Consider the following 22,318-nt stretch of genomic DNA (forward strand, 5'->3'; position numbering starts at 1 on the left):
CCGTTCTGCAGTTCGTACTGTAAAGAGAAGCAAGTGAGCAGAATAAGTGGAGGTCTTGTGCAGAGCACAGTCTGAATATTTAACGTGAGGCATGCTAAAAAAGTAAGACAGCCTCTTCATTTATTTTTAATGTGTTTATTCCAGAAATAGAAGTCAGATGGTAGCTGATCAGACCGTAAAGGTTTTCCCAGAACGATCGTGATTGTGGTTGGGTTTTGTTCTCCTTCTTCTATTTAGCAGTGAAAATGATGACATTTTAATGTCTAGAAAACATGTGGGTGACCCAGGAGTGACTATTATTTGTTCTGAGCATCAGACAGGGATGAAAAAGCTGTATTTGGCAGGTTGATTTATAAAAAATGGCAGTTGTTTATTGCTGCTTCTGGGGCTGGGAATATTAGAGCAAGTTCCAGGCAGATGGACTAGCCAAGTGACAGGGTCATTTGGGCAGGTGATAAATTGTCCAGAGTAATTTCAAAATTATACTTGAGGGAACACCGCCTGGTAGAGAATTGAGTAAGTGCTACTCCACATTTCAGCAGTCTTTCAGAAAACTCCCTGCAGCCTGTGTTCATTGCTTATGGCCTGTCTCTGCAGGGGAAGGACTGGGTAGGCAAATAGTTTTCACAGCTCTGTAAAGCTGTGGCTTCTCCTTTCTTCTTTCTTGCCCTTCTCCCTTCCTTGAGTGATGCCATGCACACACACAGCCCACAGGCACACAACAGTTGTGCAGCTGGAAAAGGACTCGGAGATAAAACAGTGTCTGACTTGTGGGGTGGGGTTACTTGGGAGCTCCTTGCAAAAGCGCTCAGTTTACATGCCTGATCGTGGCATGTGGGCAGACCTAGTCAGTGGGAAAAAAAAGGACAAAAGCTGAATGTCCAGCTGTTATTACCATATTAGACAACATCAGAAGAGGTGCATGGGGAAGGGGCAGCCAGAAGCCCCAGTGGCCTGGGGCCGGAGATTCTCCTGGCACTTACCACCTTTGCTACTCAGGGACGTGCTTCCACACTGCTGCATTCTCCATCCTTGCTGACTGCGGTGAGACACTGTCATTCAGTGCTCCTGATGGCACTGCCTGAATGGTGTGCAATCTTACTGAGCCAATTTTCATGTGTGCTGAGGAGGTATTTGCATGCCCTGGTTACAATTGCCCTCCTCCCTCCTGCTACCTCTCTGTTTTTTATGGTTACTTTCCTGGGCTATTAGCTCTACCATGCGCAAACTAGGCCTTTTAAAACACTTGGAGCACACAGGGCTTAACTGGTGCTGCCGAACTCAATGATAAAAATAACTCTCCATTTCACTCTCACTCTGCAATCGCATAAATATTGTTCTTGCTATTCAGTCTCTGTCACAACACTGTCCCAGAGATGCAAACTACGGGACTGAGAGCATACAGGATAAACATTTCCAGGATTTAGCCTTCTGAAAATAAAGGAGTTCTGTAATTTAGGACTAATGAGTAAATGTAGTAAATGATTGAAATATCAGCACAAACTTGCAAACTCTTTCAATTTCACTGTAGACCTTGCAGCATTGCTTTTCTCTCTATGTCCCAGTTCCTGGAGCTGTGTAATTTTGTAAACATCTCAGATTTATTACTGGTTTGTTTGTTTTTTTTTTAATAGCTATTTTTAGCCTCCCACCAATTTCTGAGATAAGTTTGATAGGCACACAAATATGAGAAACATAAATCATGTTATTAAATTAATCTGAAGTTTTATGGGGTCACCTGAAACACAGTTGCATTGGCTTGGGGTGAGCAATATTATCACAATGTGGTAGTTGAAGTACTAAACCTTTAATGGCAGCCATTGGATACGATCACCCAGAAAAAGGATGGACAGAGTTACTTGCTCTAAATTGGACAACCATTTCTGGATGTTTTTTTGGATGCAATTTTCATGCTCTCTGTGGGAGTGTATAAAAACAATGAAAAACAAAAGAGGATGTAGTACAGGGTCAGAGTATAGAAAAATTAGAACATTTGGAAGGGATGGGCTGAAAATGTACTGCAGGGATGCTCTGGGGAACAAAAATAAGAGAAAGCACAGAAACCAGAAGGAAGTTCTGGTCTACTTACTGAAAGTAAAACCTTTTCCTCCAGGTATTTAGTAACATAAGAACCTGCCTTTAAAAATATGAGTAAAAATATCAACAACAATTTGGAATTGCTTATAATCCACAAGAAGAAAGTAAGAATACTCTTTTCTTTACAAATATTACTTGATACTGCTTTAGCAGTCTTTCATTTGTTTTAGATGTGAGCTATATAAAGAAAGCAGAAGAGAAAAACATCAGTGGTTAGATCTGCACAAACTAAGGGCTAGTCAAAAACAGACTGAAAAAGAAAGCAAGCAGGAGATTGCAGCTTGTATTGTAGAGGAATACGCTCAAACAGGAGGAAGAAAAATCTCCATATTTTAGCAGCAATGGAAAGAGAATGGAAGGTAAAACTGTTAAGTATCCCAAACGAAATGTCCCAATGTTTTCCTTCTGTTCAAGGAAGAATTAGAAAAAGCATGGGTACATGAGACTATATCCAAATTTTTAGCTTCAAGTTTTGCTTCACTATATGTTCTCTTCATTGGCTGCCAATCATTCGACTGTCATGTGTGGGTTATGTTGCTGCTCAGTAGCCAGTTAGATGCCAGCTGGACTGTGGAGTCAGTTTCAGTATCAGAAGACAGAGAAAGCAGAAACAGGAGACTGGAAAAAGGCTGTGCGGGGGCTAGCATACACTAAACCCACTCCGTAACCAACAGGTGAATGTGGTCTGTTCTTAAGTAAATGTGATACGAGAGATGGTTTTCCTTTGCACAGGTGACAAACATGAGTATTGCTCAGTGTTTTTACCCATCAGAAGCAAGGATTATTTTAAATTATATTTGGAAATAGGCAAAAATCAAAGAACACAAATAGGACCATAGAACAACATTGCTTCTTACTGTGGTTACTCTTTCCTGATATCACTTATATACCTTTTTTGTCCTGTTTTTTTTTTTTTCTTTTTCAATCTCTCACTTTTTCATAGCCTGTCCATAGAGATCTGTAGAGACTTTTGAGTATTCCATACTGTGTGCAAATTATGTTTGTGGGTGTACAAGCATACGCTCACTTTTCATAATAATGATAGTCATGTATTTATCAAATGTTGAACGCAGTTACAAAAATAGCATAATTCAGGATCTGAAATTTCTGCTCAAGGTAGTTTTATGTACTAAACCAAGTAAACATAATATAGAATAGAATAGAATAGAATAGAATAGAATAGAATAGAATAGAATAGGACTGTTTCAGTAGGAAGGGACCTACAATGATCATCTAGTCCAACTGCTGGACAACAACAGGGCTGATCAAAGGTTGAAGCCTGTTATTAAGGGCATTGTCCAAGTGCCTCTTAAACACTGACAGGTTTGGGGCATCAACCCCCTCTCTAGGAAGCCTCTTCCCGTGTTTGACCATCCTCTTGGTAAAGAAATGTTTCATAATGTCCAATCTAAACCTCCCCTGGTGCAGTTTTGAACCATTCCCATGTGTCCTGTCACTGGATAGTAGGAAGGTGAGATCAGCACCCCCCTCTCCACCTCCCCTCCTCAGGAAGCCGTAGAGAGCAATGAGGTCACCCCTCAGCCTCCTTTTCTCCAAACGAGACAAGCCCAGAGTCCTCAGCTGCTCCTCACAGGACATTCCTTCAACCTTTTCAGCAGCTTTGTTGCCCTCCTCTGGACACTTTCTAGGACCTTCACATCCTTCTTCAGTGGTGGGGCCCAGGGCTGCACAGAGTGCTCAAACTCAGGCCACCCCAACGCTGAATGCAGCAAGACAATCCCTTCTACTGACCGGCTGGTCCTACCATGTTTGATGAGCCCCAGCATGCGCTTTGCCATCTTGGCTTCCAGGGCACACGCTGCTGCTCATCTTGAGCTGCTGTTGACCAGCACCCCCAGATCCCTTTCTGCAGGGCTGCTCTCCAGCCACATGTCTCCCAAGCTCTACTTGTGCCCAGTGTTAATCCATCCTTATATTTTACAAGAGAGGATATCATATGCAAATGTCAAAAGTAGTTTCTTTAAACTTCTGACTACATGAAGTTTTTACCAGGCAGCTGAATTCTTAATTTCGGCTGACAATATCTGAGGTAAATTATTAAGACTGTGATTCTGGTGTGTTCCTTCTACCTGCCTAGGCATCAGTTATTTTTTGTATCTAACTTTTAAAATCAAAAAAAGGGGTCCTTTATGTGATTCTGAGTGACAGTAAGATTTCAACTGTAAGCTTCACTTGTACTTCCCAAAAACAGGTTTTCTACAATGCAGTTTAATTTGCCATATAATTTTAAAAATAATTTGTCAATATTTTGAAACACTGACTTAGGCCTCAAATAATTGATATGTAATTAGCTCAATAATTTATTCACATATATACAGACACTTTTTTTTAATAAGGATTGGCTTCTGAACCCTTATTTTTGATTACTGTAAAAAGCAAAATTTAGATTCTAATGTTGTATGCAATGTTGCATATTTTTTCATGGTTTATATTTAATCTTAACAACTTAAATATATAAAGATTATAGGCTTTTTAAGATTAAGGTATAACACACTATTAAAAGAAAGCATTGCAAGTCAATTTTGTCTCAGAACTTTTGTTCCAGAGGAAATTTAATGTGATTACTTTCATTTTCAATTCTTTGCCCATTATTTCCGTGTTTGGAAGATTAACCTCAACAGCTTCAGTAAGACACAAACTTCAATCCCCAGGATAAATATTCCTCATTATTTCAGTTGTTTGCTATTGGATCATCATGTTGCTGTACTATAATTAGGACAATTAGTTTGAAGCTCAGATATGCAGCAGTGTGACTTTGAGGGTAGGCATAATGTAAAAAGAACTGGTGATTTCAGAACATTAATGAACCATTCCCTTAAATTTCCAGCTGGTTCTTTTGGATGTTTGGAATGACGTAAGTGAAAACTCTTACTCACACGCTTTCATTTGCTTCCCAAGCCTGATTCTGGCTGAGACAAGAGAAGCTCCTTGAAGTATTTGAAGCCTGTCATGACACACAGATCTAGTGAAAAGAAAAAACAAAATTGTTCTACAGAAACAGCAGTTTCAGATAAAATTTTGCAAACATGCAAACTTTCCAGTTTCTGTGTACAGCCAGTGCTCTAGTGCTTCTCCTGCTATCAAAAAGTGTCTGATTTCACTCCGTATTCACTGAGTTTGGCAGTTAAAACATAACTACCTTAACAAAAAAAATGAAGTTTAGGAAAATACTGAGGTTGAAAGGGGGTGGTTACAGGTGTTCTGTTTGTACAGTGTTGGTTGTAAAAATATATATTTTTCCCATATAAGCTGTTACTTTGTATGTATTTCTAAACACTTCCTGCAGTGTATGTACTTTGCATTTATTAGTTTTTACTGAATTTCACTTTTGGGTCCTGGAATCTGGATCATGTCCTGCTGGTGTCAATGTCAGGTGCAGCCAGAGCGCTGCTCCGTTCGTCTCCTTCAATAGGTGACTCAGAGGAAAAGGCCTCATGTGTGGGGGTGGAGCGTGATTATCTCCAAAGTTATGCTTTAAAAACAGAAATCAAAAGACTCCAGGGTTTGTGAGACTTGGGTGATCAAAACTGGCGTAAAATGGTTTTATTGGATGTGGCACTTTTGGAAGACTTTGGTAGTTTCTAAGAATCTCCCTGAATTGTCTCAGCATTTTTGACATGTTTTATGGTAGATTTCTTTGCAAATGTGTATATGGTATTTATTGTTTTATTTCTTATTCATTAAGGATGAAAACTGTTTGTGTATTACAACTGAGAAATATAGGATTCAGAAGCTGATATTAATTCCTAAAAATGCAAACAGCTTTCTGACTTCATGCCCTGATATTTTTTAGGATTCACATCGTTTTCTCTGCTGCCCTTTTCAGTGCTGTGAGAGTTCCTGCCTTGGCCTTTCTGTGGGCAGAGCAGTGATGGTGAATAACTTATTTTTTCTTGTTGCTGCCAGAATACATCTGCACATTAATATGAAAAACAGTTGTTCTTGTTCGAGTACTAAGAAAAATAATAGGTTGGGCCATTTAGAGTCTGTCTCTATCTTTGAGCTGCCTTCTTTGTAAGATATAAATAATTTTAAAAGATAATAAATGCAATGTTCTTTCAAGCTCAGCTCTGCTCGCAGAGGTCTCCAGCTTGAGTTCAGTGATGCTGTCACTTGAGATACTTGGCCCATCAAGAAGCTTGAGCTGAAGGTCAGACAGTGCTGGTGCTTGAAATAATGCTGAAATGGGACTGGAGCTGTGTTTCAAGCGGACAAAACTCTCAATCTCTGTGCTCATGTGCAGCTCAAGTATTTTTTGCCACATGGTAACTCTTGATTTGGTACTAGAAATTAAGGAGAAGAGCTTCAGCTAAACTTTGTGACAGAGGCAGGGTTTTATTATTGCATGGTTGTGTCTTTCTGACAGCTGTGAACTGGTTTTGCTTGGTTTGTTTTTACATTGCTTCAGTTAACAAAGATAAAAGCTTAGCCTAATAAGGTACATTCTGTCATCAGTGTAAGTGATGAATGAGACGTCCACCTCTGTAAAAAGATGGTGAAAATTAGCACTGTGTTTTTTATTTCAGGATCCTGAGGTCTGTCATTCTTGGCTTGTTTTCTTCATCACAGAACTGAAGTGACTGCTCCTTTCTATTTAGGTGGCAATACAGGTCAAACACATTAATCACAGCAGGATAACAAAAACACACGTTTTGGCAGTGAAGTTGCAACCTCTGTGAGAGAGGTAATATATTAGTATAGCATTGCCAAATTTAAGGTAGAAAATACATATTGCAGAATTTTTATATAGTAAATAAATTTTGCTTCCTGGTTATATGTGACCTTTTCAAGGCTTGTCTAATTCTTCCCTTAGCAAAGTAGTTTTATTAGTGCTTTCAGGTTTAACCTGGACTTAGCACACTGTCACATTTATATATTGTTGTGCTGTTCTTTTTGCTCCACAGAAGCTGGCTTCCGTTTGTACATGCCTTGAAGTGGAATAAATGGGACTTCTATTATAAAACCTAATGTCAAATTGACTCCATCTACAAAATAACAATTTTTAAAGGTCACATAAAATAGGCCATTCTCCTATCTTTTTTTTTTCTGGATATGTTTGATTAAAAATAGTTTGTTCTGTTTATAAAATCACTGGTGTTTTTCCTTCAGGGCCAACTAAAGAAGAAGATCTTTGCATTTACCATCAGCTTAAGGTCACAAACACAACTAGATTAAGTAGTGCTACATACCTTTCCCCACTACTGAATTATCAATGATTTATTATTTATCATAAAATTAGGCACACACATCAGGAGTCAGCTGAGTGTAAAATGTTACCCTGAGGACATAGCCAGGCATTTCAATCAATGGACATTTACTTGTGCAGATGTATTTCCAGTGTAGTGTGTAATAACTAACGACTCCCAAAGAAACTGGCTTTTATAGGAATTGGATCAGACCCATAGTTTCCCAAGTGATATTTACAAATAATGTCTTTTAATATCGATTTGTAGAATATGAAATGGCTGAACAAAAAGCCATGATTGCCTTTCATTGTTTAAAGTAAATGGAGTGATGGATGCTCAGAAAGAAGCTTTGTGCTCTCCTCCCTCTTTTATATTATTTTATTTTCTGTGGAGCTTTGTTACAACCACTATCTTAAAAGTGAACATTTAGCTCAGGTGGGAAAACTTGGATCCTGCTCTTCTTAATGTCTGTCTAGTTGGTGCCGTGAGGATTAAACCTGATAATTCTGGACTGACACAGAGGCTGAACCAAAAATCCCTTGTCGTTTTTATAACTGTTACTTTGCCCTGCAGTCCGGCCTGAATTTCCAGTGTTGTCCTTGGTACAGATTTCAGTGTGCTTTCCAGAGTCTCCATGCACGTGTGCAGCTCTTTCTGCCTCCCCACTGTGGCTATTTAATATTCCAGACTCCACACAGCTCGCTTAGTACAAGTGTCATTTCATTTTGCCTGAGGCATGTTGCAAATCCTAATTTGAAGATTAAACCCAAACTAGCTTTGTAATATTGAGCACCTTTAGTACTTCTGAGGGATGGAAGAAAAGAGGTATCTAAATGAACTCAGTGATGTGAGAATTGAATACATTTCCAGGAAGTCCTAAGACTTACTTGAGTTAGTTTCCCTTTTTTTTTTTTAAAAAAAAAAAAAAAAACCAATCAGAATTAAATTATCAGAGTTTATATAAACCAATTTGCATATAAGCTGAACCTAAAAACCAAGCTGAACTAAAAATCATAACTGAACAAATACCACATGCTAATTATCAGAAGGCAGAAGATGTTACCTATGCATTCCAAGACAACAGTTCAACAAATATTGTGTTCATTTAGTTAAACTAAATGTTCGCTATTAACTTAATATGACAGCACTCAAATACTGTTAAGTAAGTGGGTTGGTAAGACCGGAACAGTTTTTCTGTGTCAGGCTCAGAAATTGGAGTTAGCAGGATTTAAAACATACACTCCATTATAAACTTGAGGAAGGAATAGTCTACTTCCTGCTTCACACATAGGAATAAAAAGAGTCATTAATAAAGTGTGAGTAAAAACTGAGATAAAATATGTGAACTCTGACTTCTTCAGCAATTTCTTATTCTCTGTGAGCAATATTTTGCCAAAATATTAGAAGCTGTTAATCTGTGGTTACATTTCAACCTTTGTCAAAGACATTGCCAGCTCTTTAGGAAAAAAAAAAAAGTTTTTGAAGGAGACAAAAGGTTACAAAAATAATATAGGAAGAAATTCTCACTTCTCTGAAGTGAGTTCATAAACTAAATTAATTATTAAATCTGATTTTGAAGTATACGGAAACTAAGAAAAATGACACTATTTTAGTGTGCCCCCCCCCAACATGGTAACATAAAAGGTATCATATATACTTGAAATGAAACTGAGTAGTAATGAGAGATATCCATTAAATCTTTTGTATAATGTAAAATAAAAATGTGAAGTTAGTTTATAAAAGAATTTCAATTTTTTCTCTGTTGCAGTAATCTCATCTCACTCTAGTAATTTTTTTGAAATATGTTGTCCAAAATTTGTACCTTTTGCTGGTTAAGCTGAATCTTCAGGTATGAAATTAAGAGTCTAAATAAAGTGGACAGATTTTAAAATGTGTTTTACAGCTGCAGTTCTGCTTATTTGTATGATGTTTGCAAATGGTAAGTGTTTAAGCGTAATCAGGCTATTTATACTTAACTACCTGAGTCATGGGTTTAGGACTTCAGTTGTGTGCAAGGTTTGAATTATTTTTGTTGTGAATATTATCTTGATAAGATATCCATTCAAACATAGAGATTTGATTTGAATGTACCACGCTGCAAAATCAAGGTAAATTGATTTTGTGGTCTTCCTCTATTTCTTCTTGTCCCATTGGAGGAGCAGCTGGTGGGCAAGCCACTGTCTGGTGAAATGAGTGGCATTAGCCTTCTTTCCTCCAGTTCCTCTAATTAATACAGAAAATGTACTTTGTGATTACAAAAAAGAAAATGCTATAAAAAAGTGGCTTTACTTCTCTTGTTCCAGAGTGTCACAATCGATTCCTGAATGGAAGAACATAAAATATTAAACATGTAATTTATAACTTCAGTCCACAGGGTAGTTACTATTACTTTTAAAAAACAAAGCCCCCTTTCCAAATGTAAATATGTCAGTAAACTACTATGAACAAATATTATTGTCTACTTACAATGTGTGCTTTGGGTATTTGAATGTTCTTTGCAACTAAGCACACATTTCCCAGTTTTTGTTTACTGAAGAGAGAATATATAGAGATGTTTAAAAGATTTTTTTCAACATTTGCTTAAGATTTTTCTTACTAAGTTATTTTATTTAATGCAAAATTGTCACAGTCATTAGACTGTGATTATACTAGGCTATATAAGCAAAAGATGAGCCATAAAACACTACAATTAATCAGTAGTATGGTTGAAATGCTGATAGAATGTTACCATGTTAAGCAGTCTAGATAATACCAGAATATGTTCATGCATTTTTAATAATACAGATCCTGAATACTAAGCTGCACAGGAGCTATTTCTGGAGTGAAATTCAGGTTTCAGAAATGGTAGAAGGTTGCAGTGTCATATACAGCCGGTTGCAGTCATTTCCTTTGTTGGATTTGGTTTCACATGAAATTTTCAATATGTTGTGGTTTCACATGAAATTTTCAATATGTTGTTGTTCTTGCAGCACATGACCATTTCTGCAGAGGCACACTCCTTATGAAGAGGTGTTGAGGAAAAACTATGGTTATTCAGTCATACCACTGTGATAAGGCAGAATAGTCCTTGCAGAGCCCAAACCCAATGGCAGACCTCTTTGCATCAGCAAGGCCTTTTAGTCTGAACACACTGCCCTAGATGTTTGGCTTGAATTTTAGTCTCCCTTTGTAATATCTCCTTCTGTGTCCTGATTCTGCTGGCTCACTGGGAACCCCTACTGAGCCATTGCGTGATCTTGTGGGGTGGGCAGGGAGTAATATGTCTGTAAGAGCTAGGCAAGATCTTGGAAGTGCTGAAATGTATACCTTTTGGGTTTTTTGCAGTGCACATTACCCAATTAAATAATTTTAAAATTTGAAATTGAAATGTACTAGCACAGAATGCTCTGGGATGTTGGAAATTCTGTATTAAGACATGGGCTTTGCAGTTTAGACCATTTCTGTAATCTGAATTGATGCCCAAAAATGGGCTCCATCCAAGTGAAAGAGCCACAGAGTGGTCATTTTTATGCAGCTATGATCACAGGATGCATGCATAATCTGTCTTGATGCCTAAGCCCATTGTTGCAGAGGCATGGTAAGGATTCAGGAGCCTTGGGTATATGCAAGTGCTGGTTTTTGGACTTCAGATGGTTTTGGAGAACCAGTTCTTTCCCAGTTTATCACATGCACCTTGGTGCATGTTTTCAGAAAAGTTCACGTTCTAGGTATAGAAATGGAGATGTTTGTGCTCAGTTTGGCTCTGATTGTTATATTTGTAACACATTTTTAAAAAATACTCAGTATCCAACACAGTGAATTATTTTGAAAATCTGGTCTCTTTCAGTAAAGCCTAATAGGAAGCTTGAGGGAGTATGAAAACAGCGTGGGTGGGAACTCTGAATTTTGTCCAGCCTTAGTGTAGAGATGTTGTTGTTTCTGTATAAAATATGTATTATTTCTGTCTGATCTTCTGCACTTTCTCAGACAAATAATCTAGGGCAGATCCTGCTTTCTCTGACAAAACTTCTGCAACTTTTCATTTGGTTAGGAATTCATCTGTACTTTGTGGTTATACTATAATAACCATGTAGATAAACTGTTATCTGCATGGGTGTTAGTATTCCAAACCAGTAGTAATCCCTGCTGTTTTTTCCAGTTCTTCAAAATGAAATTATTTCAGTGCACACAGCTACTCTCTCATTTTGTATTATGCTACTGAAACTATAGCTATTGAAATAGCTGTAACATAAATAAATTTCTTAACAACAGAAATGTGTAATGGTGACATTTTTCTTTTTATTTCCATTTACAGTATATCCTAAATACCAGTGTCATCTTCTCAATTTTGACAGGAGCTACATGGTATTTGGATAAGACATGACATTTTGAATAATGTTACAAGTATCTTTTTCCAGTGTCTATCAGACCTGTATTTGGAATATATACTCTTAAAGTGGCCTAGCTGGAAAAAATGTGTTGCACATAAAGTTAATAAATGAGGTGTGTTTCTAGTATGTAGGTTTTGCATTTTGGGACTCAAAACATATGCCGTCATTTTTAAACAAGGGCAAACTCCCACTATCAAAAAATGGTGTTGAAAGACCATAACACGCTCTCTGTATTTGCACTTGCACTCATTTACAGTGTGAGTACATAATCTCTGCTCTCAGTTTAGATATGTAAAATGTGGGATACAAACTTTCCCTCTTCGGTATGTGAATTCTTTTATTTACAAATGCAGTATGTCGTGGTCCAATATTCCTGTATACCTCTAGCAATCTGATGTTTTCAGCACTAAAGCCTCTGGTTCCTATGTCTATCTGTACAATTAAATACTATTTTCTACTTACAATTCCAGGAAATACCCACTGGATATTCCTCATCTTCTAAATGGAACTCCTGGATAGTGATAATTACGCATATTAAAATGCAACATATTTATCTTGAGTTGACTGAATTGTGTAATAAGTAAAGAATATGCCTGTATTTATAGCCTGAAAGTGCTTTAAAACCAAATAGCAGAAAAGTGTTAAATACCTTGTTTTTCTCCATACTATTTGGCAGCTGACTGCTGCCGTTTAAAGCTAATTCTCCAATGAACTTGCCCATGACAAGCCTGAAAATGTTTGTGTGGTTTTTAAGACTATATGTGTGATTGTTGTAAGACATTTTTCAGATGCAAACATTCTTTTGTCTAAGAAAGGAGAAATACATTGAAATCCAGATTATTATATTAGTTTGATATAAACGTACAAGATTCTCAGTGTTTTAGAAAAACTGCTAATGATTAATAGCAAGGAACTATATTTTTGTCATTTTGCTTTGTGGACTGGTATGTGCAATTTGGATTAATAAATACACAGTATAGAAATAGAAGTCCAAAAATATGTAGAATTACTTACATTGTTTCTTCACTCAGATTTTGATGCTTTTAAGAAGGTAAGAAATACGAAGGTCAGTCTTTTCTGAACAGGTTGTTGAATTTCTGTCTCTCACAGCCTTATGAGTATTTAAGCATCAAGTTTACAGACAAGTAGTGGTCTCATTGCGTTTACCAAGCTTTTTAAACTTGATTTAATTGGAAGTAGTTGTAGGCTTCAAGAAAACACTTTAGTTGGTGACTTCTTATCCAAAAGATGTCTTTTTCAGCAGTTTGTATAACACTGGTGTGCAGCCAAGAATCAGGTGTCTCAGCACAGCTCTCTGCCTAAATTAGCGTGACCAAATTATTGGGCCTTTCTGAGAAATCTCAACTTTTTTAGAAGTTCAGGATGATACTTTTTTGCCTTTAACCTGCCTATTGACAAGTAAATGTTTTTCATTTCTCATTTGCATCAGATACATCACCTGTAATTTTTGCCCACAGATTTTCCACATGACGTATGATCTGGCCAGTGCTGTGGTGAGAATCTTTAATCTGATCGGAATGATGTTGCTGCTGTGCCACTGGGATGGTTGCCTGCAGTTTTTAGTACCATTACTCCAGGATTTCCCACCAGATTGCTGGGTGTCCCTAAACGGTATGGTTGTAAGTATTGTTCATTTTTCATTGTGCTTTCTAAACATTATTTTTCTAAAGAATTAGCTCCAGACTTAAGTGTAAAAATACATACCTAGTAATACGCTGCCCAGCTATTTATTTGAGGTTACTTTTGGGTGTTCTTGGCTGGCTTGCTAATGAACTAAAGTTTGTTTTGTAGCCCTTACCACTGATAAAATGACATTGACTCATTATTAGTAAATAAGCCAGAAAATATTTTCAATTTGAAGGTCATTTTAAGTTATTAATCCTCATTCCTTCAAAAAAAAGTCACCAAAAGAAATCTGAAAACACTCAGTTCACTAGTGCTTTCATTTTAGGCTGTAATTTCAGAATGCTCCTGAAGGTATATTTTTTTAATTTGTTTTATCTAATGTTGTCCTCAGTTTGTTTTGTACATCACTTCTGTATCATCTCATGAAGCCCTTTACCAAGTTGTTGCTAACTTGAGAGTCAACATGTGTTTTCCTAACTAAATAAGTGAAATACACAGATTTACATTTGTGTGTGTGTGAACAAACTGTTCACAGAGGGAATTGGGCTGTGCCCGGTTTGTAAGGGAGGGTAATGATGGGTCTGGTTGCTTGGCATGTGCCTTAAAGATTAGTGGCTGTGAAGAATTAATAATTTTTTGTTTTGTTCAAATACTAAGAAGAAAAATCCCCAAGCAACAGTCCCATTGGTCACCTGAAAACGTGTCTCTCCAGTTTTTACAATTTTAGAATCCTTAAAACAGCGCCTTTACTGTAGGTGGGCATCTTGCGCAGTTCTGCGTATTTCTATCGTAGAAACATAACAGTATTTATTCCTTTAGGAATGTGATACTGCACATTACTGTGGGTGCTCGTTGACTAAAGTTGTCAGTCATACAGACAAGTATTTACAGTCATCAAGTTACATCTTTAATGATAAGCAGCATGTTTGCTGACACCTCATTGTGCAACTTTCCTAAAAAAAGTAGTGACATATCTTCAAAAATGGGATTGCTACAATGAAAGTAGGTCACCAGGATGCTGACTGGCATGTCTTTGCATTCTGCTGCTTTCTGGGTTCTGCTTTGTAACATCTCCCATTCACATTTAGAAAGGGAACTTTTTCTATCAGCTTGCTAAAGATGTGGATGAAAACAACGCTGAGAGAAAGGAAGCCTTGGATTACACTTAATTGAAGTATTTCACTTTCAAAGAACACTGAACTATTAAGTTCCCACTTTCCATACCAAGAGCAACATCTAATCTAAGAAGGCTGTGCATGCTATGCACGTGCTCAGGGAGACACTTTTTTCCGACTACCCACAGTCATTTTATTTTATGGAAACAATACTCTGTCCTTACTGGCCACATACTCTGGGAAAGATCCTTTTTGAATTTGCATTTTTTTTTTTTTAATTTTATTTTTTAAATCTAGCAACTGAATCTATTGCTGTTGATGAACTCTGTGGGGAGATCTGAAATTGAGCAAGACTATGTTCACAGTATGAGCAATCTTTTAGTCCTATGGCAAGAGACGCAGTCCTGGACTGGCAGCCTGGAATCTGGAGTGTGTCTAAGGCCACTGTTGGGGCAAACAACTAGACCTTTCTTCTGATGCTATTATGACGTTATGAGACATTTCCTAATTGCTTTTCAGGCTCTGGAAGTGAATTCTTTAGCACTGAATACAAGCAGAGAAGCCTCAATGAGATATCAGTCCTTTGAAATGATAGAGGGAACAGAAGGGTGATGATGATAATGATGATGATAGTTATATGCTTTGTTGGTGTATTCAGAGTCTAATGGACTGCTGACTTTGGAGTCTGGAAGGGCTTCAGGTTCCTGAGATTGCAAGAGATTTGGGAAGAGGGGTGCCTTACTCCCCTGGTGTGCTGTAGCATATAGCTCTTTAATCTGCTCTGAATTTTAAAACTTGTGTTACTGAAATGACTGCACATAATACTGGGGTTTGGCCTCAAATGTTGTTGAAACAGAAAGATAAGAATCTTATCATTTCTTCTGTTTGTGAACTGATAGTTATGGCCATGCCTAAAGGCCAATATTGTCAGGAAAAAGAGGTCTTTCCCTAGCCCCAGCTAATACATCTTCTGTCAAAGTATTCCCTTTTACTCAGATTTTAGTCTGAGATTTTAGTAAATTAATAGGTAAAGATAACTCTTGCATCTGCATACATTTGGAGTTTTATTTAAATTTCTGAGTCAAATACTTCTGGAATACAACTACTCTAAGAAAGGCAAAATTGCCTCTCTCTCTTTGAATTTCAATCTTTTTTTGAGCAGGAGAGGGACTGTGTGAGCATTTCCTGGGTTTCGCACTGTGGCTACAATGTACATTCCTCAAAATGACATTGTTACAAGGGCTAACCTCAGGCTAATACACCAATTTTACTTTGAAATAGAATTTTAACACTTATTCATGGTGATCATTGGCTTGAAGACTTATTCAAGCCAATGTGTGCTCAGCCAGAAAAAGTTAGTTTTCCAATACACAGCACAGCCAGTGGTCAGCTGCAAGCCAGAGCATCTGCAGATAACTTGATGCTAAAGGAAGGGAGGATGCCATGAGGATGACATGCTGTCTCCTCAATTGACACAGCCCACTGTGCTCTTCTAGCCCATAGATCCATTCTGTCTTGCACATTAGTTGCTTCAGGCTGCAGAGTGCAAGAACTTCTTCTAAAAGCCTTCTCCTGAAAGCTGTTGCTTTGGTATGAGCTGATATGTGAAAGTATTTGAATTCCGCAGGCATGCTCTTGATTTTACTTCATAAATACCGTTAAGAAAAAAAAAGTACATTAAATTTAATGTCATAAAGGAATAGGACAATGAAACAAAGCAGCATTTTGCTTGCTGCTTTTCTGTACAATGTGACTGAACGCAATTAAAGGAAAACAAATTGGTTGGATTTTTGACTTTGAAAGGATAATAAAAATGTCATAGTGGAGTGGACTGTAAAATTAAATGGAAAGCCTCCTCTGTAAAGGGAAATAAGATCAGTATGGCTTAATACTGCACCAACTTACAGCCCAGGTAGTTCAACAAACATGTTCAGACCACATTGGGATATTATCTCAATAACAATAATAATTAACCCAGATTGTAGCTGTACTCCCAGACTGGCCTTCTTGGCCAGTTCCTAACATTAGCCTTCATGTTGCTATGAAATGAAAGCCAGAACTCACATCTTCCTTTAAATTTTCTAAATGTGATCCCTCTTGCCCACTTCTATATTTTTACTGCCATTTAATGCACTGATTTTATTTAATACTGAGTTACTACTGGCAGGCAGGATCTTGTGTTCTTCCAGAATACCAACACACTTCTCTTTACAAATAAGAAAACCAGTTAATATAATATAAAAATAAGCAGCAGCAGTGGTTTTTGGTTTGTTTTTTTTTTTTCCTGCTTACTTGAAGTCATGTTCCAACCAATCCATTACAGATAAAAAACCTTTCCTTGAGAGTATATAGCTCTCTGATGCTATTCCCAGTTTGGTTTTGTTTGTATTTGCCTTTTTTTTTTTAATATTAAGATTATTTCATACCGAAAAAGTCTCCTCTGAAGAAGTTTCACAGACTTCCCTAATGATAACTGCCTGATTTCTCCTTGGCTCAGAAAGCCTGTTATCCGCAGCTCCTTGTGTGACTTATCCTCAGCTATCTGATCTGCATTGCTCCAGACTGGTGCACTTCCATTATGACTCATAGACCAATCATCTTTATCATAACTCAGAGCTTGAGCCAACAGTTCTTTATAAATCAGGAGTAAAATTTGCTGCTGAAACCAGGGGAGGCACAAAAACAAAAAAGTATAGTGATCTTCTCCTGTAGTCAGTCTGTGCAAACTGAGATTCTGCATTTTGATTTGGTCCCAAGTGATGAGCAGCTATAGCCAGGTCATATATGGGACAGAGTTTTTAGGCAAGTAGAGATGAGAGGTGACATTTTTGTCATCTGGCCATCTAAGCATGACTGCCTGTGGTAGAGCATCCCTTGCAGTAAATTATTACTTTTTGTTGTATTGGAAGTTTGCTCTGGCTTTTCATACCACCTATGGCAAAGACTCAAGGCATGTTAGTCCTTGAAAGTAACAGTATCTGAAGGTCCCCAACCTATATTTTCCTGTCTATATTTGTAATAATTGGTTGTATGGTTAGAAAAACATATGGTCCTTTAAACAAGATATTTACCTGCATTTCCAGATTTGTCATGTATAATGTTCCCTCAGTGAGATTAAAATCTAGAAGGGAAGTATAGAATTTAACTTGAAGGCGAGTTTTTAAAAGCCAAAAGGGATTTTAAAGCTTTTGGAAAGGGGTTGCTTTGCTGACATTTCTCATGGCAGTCAGTCAATGTTTGCTCAGCAAGAACCCTCCAGGTACTCTGGTTTCTTTGTTTTGTTTTTTCCTTACTGTCCTTGTAACTCTTGGGAGTTTTAGGTTTTGGGTTTAGTGAGGTGGGATTTTGCATTATATTAACACCTCTTTGTGTCATAAATTTCCTCATGGGCAAAAGAAATCAGATGTTAGACTTCAGATCTTCATCTTTGACAATATGAGCATTGCTAGTAAAAGAATCCGGGCACTTCAGCCATAGAATTGTAAAGTCCCTCTCTTATAAAATGAAGTACTTAAATGAATACTTGATGGGGAAATTCAGAAATGCAAGAGATGGTAAGGATTTATAGTGCTCTAAGAACTATGCTAATATATTTATAATATGCACAAAACTATTTAGTAATAACACACACAGAAATTCAATTTTAATTCTCAACATTTCTTAGTAATGAACACCACTTTCAGTTAAGCAATTGCTTTTATTTTTTTTTTTTCAATAAGATCTGTAATTTATTGAACGGAGCTCAAGGAATGCATTACAGTAATTTGATGTGTTATTCACCATTGAGTTTTCCCCTTTCTGATAATGCATCAGCCTAGCACCTTCTTCTCTATAGTTGGCCATTAGGGCAGGTAATTTTCTCATGATATTTTTCTGCATTTGATCATTACATGGTAATCATCACTTGGAGCTTCACAAGTGTATTTTAGTGCCTTTTTATTATATGGAAAGGTATTGCAGAGCCACGTTTAAAGCATTAGATTCTTCTGACTTCATTTGCAGTGCTGAGCAATAAATGCAATAAATGTAAAACAAATCCCACAATCTTAAACAGAGTATCTAGAAAATATGGAACATATGGGAATCATAAGATTACTAGAGGCACTGAGAATCTCATGAGATATGCTACTATTCTAATGCATTTTATACTCATAAATTTATATTTATGTATGTCTATTTAGTTATAGCAAATGCTTCTAGGAACAGATAAAAGATTGAAATTACCTAACAGAGATGAACTGGGGTCAAAATTGCCCAACACAGGTAAGTGTTCTGTTTACAACACAGTTTAGAAATATGGTAGTTCCAGTAACAACAATATGTAACTGACATTCTTGGGACTGAGGTATGCATATTTTAGGAATCTAAGGTGAACAATAATATCCCTTCTAATATGTGCAGGTACTCAGAATTCAGTTATTGCTCTCTTGCACAGAGCACCAACCCAGCTGCTGAGATTAGTCCATTTCCCCCTGCATCAAGATGATGAAGTAATGACCTGTTTCAGTGGGTTGGGATCAAGTGTTAGGCCTAAAAATATATTAGCTCAGGAGAATATATTCGTTCATGTGATTTGGCACTGTAAGAGACTGTAGAGCTACGTTTTGTAGATGTGCAGTACTAGATAACAAGGTATGTTTAATGCAGACTGTGGACATGTGTTAATTGCAATACTGAAGTTTTATGCCAAGCTAATGAGGACCAGAGAAATGGGATAGCTGAGGACTTTGTTGATTTAACTCAATGTGTCATGATCAATGAAAAGGGAAATAAACCAAGTTCTTAATTTTACAACCACTGCTGAGGCTTTAGGAAGACCACATAGGTTTTAGTTTATGCTTTTTTCTGTCCTCTGACAGGTTAGCAGGTCATCCACTGTTGCAGGGCTAGAAAGGGAAGTAACTTTTCCTTCCTACCTTCTTGTCTTTGATATCATATTCTGTATAATTTTGCTGCTGTCACCTGTACTTTTGGACTATGTATTTTTGACAGTAGATTTCTGATGTGCTTGCATAAAAACAGTTGTTAGACTTCCTCTGCCTCTTATTTATTGGAAATATTTCATTATGTATGTTATTTTTCTATGTACTGATTTCTGCCAACAGGAAATTGATTCAAAATAATAAGGAAGTTCCTGTGATCAAACCCATAGTCAATACGATAGGCTTTAAAAGTTATTTCCATTATGGCTGCTGTTTCACAGAATCATAGAATGTAAGGGATTGGAAGGGACCTCAAAAGATCATCTAGTCCAATCCCCCTGCCAGAGCAGGAACATCTAGATGAGGTTACACAGGAATGTATCCAGGTGGGTTTTGAATGTCTCCAGAGAAGGAGACTCCACAACCTCCCTGGGCAGCCTGTTCCAGTGTCTGTCACCCTCACTGTGAAGAAGTTTCTTCTCAATTTTAAGTGGAACCTCTTGTGTTCCAGTTTGAACCCATTACCCCTTGTCCTACCATTGGTTGTCACCGAGAAGAGCCTGGTTCCATCCTCGTGACACTCACCCTTTACATATTTATAAACATTATTGAGGTCACCCCTCAGTCTCCTCTAAGCTAGAGACCCAGCTCCCTCAGCCTTTCCTCATAAGGGAGATGCTCCACTCCCTTCATCATCTTTGTTGCTCTATGTTGAACTCTCTCCAGCAGTTCCCTGTCCTTCTTGAACTGAGTGGCCCAGAACTGGACACAGTATTCCAGATGCGCTCTCTTTCTTGTCGTAAAAATTGTACTAATTTGTTTCATACTGTTTTCTTACTGTTTCTTTTTTACTTTCTAGTTGAGATTTTATTATTTCTCTCTTTCAAGCCATGAAGCACTGGTGCAGAGCAGTGTTTTTCTTCTTCTTTCTAAAAATCTGAAATATAGCAGAAATTGTTTTAGATTCTGTGACAGTCAGGCCTCGCTGGTTTCCTAACCTAAAACAATTACAAATGTACTGATCTTCATGACTTACTACCATTTATGTGTTGTCAGGTTATCCATGAACTAATTGAGATGTAGAAGGTCAAAGTTTGAAAAGAAAGTTGCAAAATCATTTACAGGGAGGTTTAAAACTTCCTAAAAGTTTAAAATAGTCAACATGTTTTACAACTGAGACAAAAGTGAAAACAGTCCTTCAAAGAAGGAATTCCTAGTTGTAATCACACAACTCCACCAATTTTGGAAAGGGTTTAGACTCAGCTACTGTCATAAGCCCTCCTGCCTTACTTTACTCTCATTAAAATGCTTTAAACTCAATATGGTAGTCTTGATATAATTATTTAATGCTAATGGTGATAGTTACTTCAGTAGATATTGGTGGTCAGAGCTATGGAGAAAGTTTTTAAATTAGGACACCCATGTTTGTAAGCGTTGATTGTAGCACTGTGCTACTGATGTGATAATGGGTGACAAAGCAGAGGATTTCTGTACTGAATTAGTTGGCTGCCTTGCATGCTTCTGTTTTTTCAGACTGAACGCTAATCTTTCTTATATGGGATAGAAATAATAAAACGGTTAGTTAGAGGAAGTATGCAAAATTAAGTTGATGTACCTAATAGATACTTATTTCCACAGTTTTTCTCTGTTATTGTAAGAGGTAGCAGAAAACTATCAAAATGTGGATGCAGGGCGGGACTTGCTCATTTATCATCAAAAGTTAATTTCCTTTTTGCCCCCTGAAGAAACAAACCAACTCATAAATGCATATACTGCAGTATGTTTGAAGGGATTTCTGCTAACTGTAATTTACAAAATATTTTATGTCAGCCTTAAACTTGAAGAAGTACTAGGAACTGCACATAACATGGTTATAATGCTGCATTTGATAGGCATTCTAGGGAAAAATAATAGACACCATAAAGCATGCCTTAAGCCATTTATTTAATAAAAAATTTGAACTAAAGCAGAACCAGAAGTTGGACCTGTCATATTTTTGAACGTTGTATCCCCCATTTGCCTAAGAATGAATATTCAGGAGGAATTACAAGCACCTCATGGCCAAATGAAGCTTTTCTGTTGTAGAAGAGAGTGTTCCATTTGTTCTGGGGGAGCTGGATCAGTCTCCTTGCTCTGTCTCTATACATTTAACAGTAAGTGTTTATCTGCATGTGGTGGCATTCCAGGTTGAACTGGGATATCAGTATGGAACAATTATTCTCAAGTAGCTCTCCATGACTTTTCTTCTGTGATTAGAATATCCAAAAACTGAAGCCTTGAAATATTGATTCCAGAGCAGATATCCCAGAATAAATCCAGGTGTAGATAAATCCAGATAAATACCATTCATATACAGCTGTTCTTCAGCAATTCTTTGTCTTTTTCATTGCAAACCTGTATTAATATGCACAGTCTAATTCTTGATCTGTCTGCTTTAAGACTGTACAAAGATAATTGCCTTTGCACAAGCAGCACATTATTGCCAAGGGGTCATTATCAGCCATATCACCATCAGGTTTTCTCAAGCGCACTGACTGTACTGCTTTAAATGGAGGGGTTGAACTTCTTACACATGGCTATTCAGCACCTGACTCATCCTAATATCCAAAGTACATCTGGAGAAAAGTCTCTATTGAGATCCAATTAGACATAAAAATTGGCCACCTGAAAATGCACAGTTAGAATGCTTACATTTCACATTAGAAAAAATCAAAGCAAGATGCTTTGTTCTGGGCTGTGTAATACCACTGATAACATAAAGAAAAGAACAAAGCCGTGTGTTGAGACTTTCTTTGGTCTGTGTACCACTTCTAATAATTTACAGTGCTTTTTTTTTTTTCTTATATGGAAGGAATAGCAATCTTAGCATTAAAAAAATTGCTGAATATCTGTTTTAAAAAGACTGCTATAAATAATTTACTAAGCTGTTTAATCTAGCTGTAAAAAGAAAACCACTTTTG

General features: G+C 37.2%; 1 protein-coding gene across 1 annotated transcript in view; it reads left to right on the plus strand.

Moving 5' to 3' along the window:
- Positions 1 to 22,318, plus strand: part of HCN1 (hyperpolarization activated cyclic nucleotide gated potassium channel 1) — a gene marked incomplete at both ends in the record, with an annotated part of 195,527 nt that overhangs the window by 87,372 nt on the left and 85,837 nt on the right. The window contains one exon of the mRNA XM_080362948.1: positions 13,153 to 13,314. Coding sequence (XP_080219074.1) covers positions 13,153 to 13,314 — 162 coding nt within the window. The remainder of the gene's footprint in view (positions 1 to 13,152; positions 13,315 to 22,318) is intronic.

This window comes from Nesoenas mayeri, assembly GCF_963082525.1.
Source record: "Nesoenas mayeri genome assembly, chromosome: Z".
NCBI classification, from domain to species: domain Eukaryota; kingdom Metazoa; phylum Chordata; class Aves; order Columbiformes; family Columbidae; genus Nesoenas; species Nesoenas mayeri.